The 2,863-nt window shown below is 36.3% G+C and overlaps 1 protein-coding gene across 1 annotated transcript; it reads right to left on the bottom strand.

Annotated features, from left to right (window-relative positions):
• Positions 1–1,081: 1,081 nt before the first annotated feature.
• LOC119192363 (neuronal acetylcholine receptor subunit beta-3-like) lies at positions 1,082–2,155 on the bottom strand (the record flags this gene model as incomplete). Its single annotated transcript, XM_037446185.1, is given in 3 exon segments — positions 1,082–1,312; positions 1,395–1,634; positions 1,637–2,155. Coding segments are annotated over 3 exon segments (990 nt in total), but the record flags the coding sequence as incomplete, so codon positions are not given.
• Between the last annotated feature and the right edge of the window lie 708 nt (positions 2,156–2,863).

The raw sequence follows: 2,863 nt of genomic DNA, 5'->3' as shown, positions 1-2,863 counted from the left end.
TCCGGGTCCCTTGAGCTTTAGGGCCCCTCTTGGCCCATACCTATATTAAACTAAGCGGGTGCCCAAAAGTTCGCACTGCCTTGAAGGACCCCCAAGAAATATAGATATAGGGCCCCTCTAAATCAAGCTACGCTACTGCTTGCGAATATATCAAAAGAAATCATGTCAAGCAATGTACGATCAGCCACAAAAGTAAATCAACTTTAAACTTTAAATATTCTGTTCCTGGTAATTTTGTGCGTATTCCTCACACCTTTGAAATTATTAAGGAAAACTTTTCTGATATGCAGGTTTCCTCGCGATTTCTTTCGTCGTTAAAGTAGCCGATAATTTATTAAGAATACACATGTCATTTCCTTGCGTGTGAACCTGCGGACATTCGTCTCGTCAGTATGTTCTACTCCCAACTAGGTTATACACTTTTTATTTTCTAAATATCATTATCATCAGCCGCAGGACGTCCACTGCTGAACATGGGCCTTCCCCAAAAGATCCCCAAGGATTCATATCGACCTATTCGAAGATATATTGATTTCTAAATATATTTGGAGAAAATTATGACCATTAACCATATGAAAATTATGACCACTCGTCATGAATTTACTTTTATAAATCAACTATAGGTGGGTTGGGAAAATGCAGAGTTTTATATACTCAAATAGGAGACTAAAACTTATAAAAACATAGACTAGTAGCCATTAAAAAACAGCCTAAATATTATTTATTGAACCCTTTTCTGTTGTAGTGTAACAAGAATTTTTTGGATTGCGGCTTTGGTACAAGGTGTTTTTTGTGTTGTGACCTCTCCCACCTGTCTTCAAGATTGGCCAAAATTCAGCGCACAATTTGTTCGTATTTATAGCAAATTATGTAACATTAGCCCTCGGTTTCCAGACAATAAACGCCTTCATAATTATTAAGCGGTGTAATTGAAAACTTCATAATTTGAGTAATTTAAAACAAAATAATACAACATTTATTTGCCACAGCATAAACAGATTCTTTATCGATATTCTGCTATGTTACCGATTACTACAAAAACATATTAAAAAGTTTTTAATTTACTGCGAAAACACATTTTTTAATAATTCAATGGCGTTGGTTGGGGCATATAAACAAAATATAGACACACATAAACAATAACAGTAACAATAAAGAATACACTGTTAATTATATTTGCAAAATTAGTCCACTGTTCAGCGAATTCGTTGGCACCCACCTCCGATTCCCATTTAGGCCAAACCAGCATCTTCCCTCGGCCTTTGTATACGATATCATTAACGAAAGAGACCCAAAGGGGAGGCACCTCTCTCTTGCACATACCAGCCAACATAAGAGTCAAGAGAAAAGGAATATGTTGGTCAACATCGAGCCTCGGTAATAGAACAAAACACTAGGCGTGTAAAACTATGACCAGGCATATTCTCCTGCAACTCTGTCAAGAATGAAAAATGATTCGCTATATTAAAACAGACGAGTCCGAAACGTGTCATTCTTCTCACATCCAAAGTAAAAGAAACTATTGATAATGTAGAAAGTGCTATAGATGGATAAATGAGCGTAGCAGCTACCGTCTCCGCGTGTCGCTCTATCACAAATGTCATTGTTAGTTGGGTCTCCCGCCCTGATTCTCCTCTTGCTTGTAATCTATTATATCCCACTCCATTCCGTAATCAGCACCAATCATACGTACAGCACGTCCAGCCGTTTTAAGTCTCACTGTGTTATTCTTATTTTTCCATACTCCGAACTTAACACTGCAAGATTGCGTGTCGTACGGCCATTTAGTCAAATCGCTATTGCAAATTGCACTGTCAACCATTTTGTAGATGCAGAAAATTTCACCACTACTCCTGATCGCACATTGTTCGAAGAAGAAATGCACTGACTGCTCTGAATCTATGGAATTCATCAATTTTATTTCGGGGTACCACATGTCAGAGTTCAATATGAGGGTTTCATTCAGTCCGTTATAATCTGCAGGGTTCCAGGTAATTTTGTTATTGTTCCATGTTAACATCACCCAACTATAAATGGCGAATGCTCCCTGGTTGCTGTCGTAATTAAACCATTTTAAGTTGAGCCGCAGTTTTACTTCTACGCCGTTGCGGTCGCAAGGTATGTTCGACAGTTCAGGCTTCAGCTTAAGATCTTTGTGGAGACGTTGCCCCAGACATTAACGGGTGTTGTATCGTCAATGATGCAGTCTTGCAGGGATTGTTTTAGCAAAATAAATATAAAAAATGTACACAGCATCATGTTTGCAGTTGTAATGTGTACTGTCGGATTGTTTTAGTTGCAGCATACGCCCACTTTGATAAAGGTAATTAATATAATCTGACATGATTTTTGCGCAATATTATTGACTAATTATGCCCGCAACTCTGTCTACGTTTTCTTAGATCTAGATATTATATTTAAGATCACTTCTTTTATATTTAGAAAGCACATTTTTTTTAATAATATTAATTCCGTAGGTACAATTTTATGAAAACTTAATTTAGCTCAGAAAAATGCTTCACGTTTTTTGTCAATAAATTTTAAATTGATGTGTGGTTTTGCGTGATACACGTGCGAACACGGAAGCCTTACAATTTTGTTATATGTATAGATAACTTTATTTACTGAAATTTGTTTTATTATTTGCTGAGAATTATTATAATTTTACACTGTCCCATCGAAATAAGTTTTTCGTCGAAACTTCCAGAATCTGAAATCAAAACTTCGGTCACTATAATTGTATTTTTTTCATACGTTACAAAACATTGAATAGCAATATATTTTGCTTTATTATTTTAAGTTATCAAGTCTTGCTCGGGCAGAGTCATCGGTAAACCTAGTATATTCACTCAACTGCGAGTAA

Source organism: Manduca sexta, unplaced genomic scaffold (genome assembly GCF_014839805.1).
Source record: "Manduca sexta isolate Smith_Timp_Sample1 unplaced genomic scaffold, JHU_Msex_v1.0 HiC_scaffold_2688, whole genome shotgun sequence".
Taxonomy (NCBI): domain Eukaryota; kingdom Metazoa; phylum Arthropoda; class Insecta; order Lepidoptera; family Sphingidae; genus Manduca; species Manduca sexta.
This window is presented reverse-complemented; position numbering and strand designations above follow the sequence as displayed.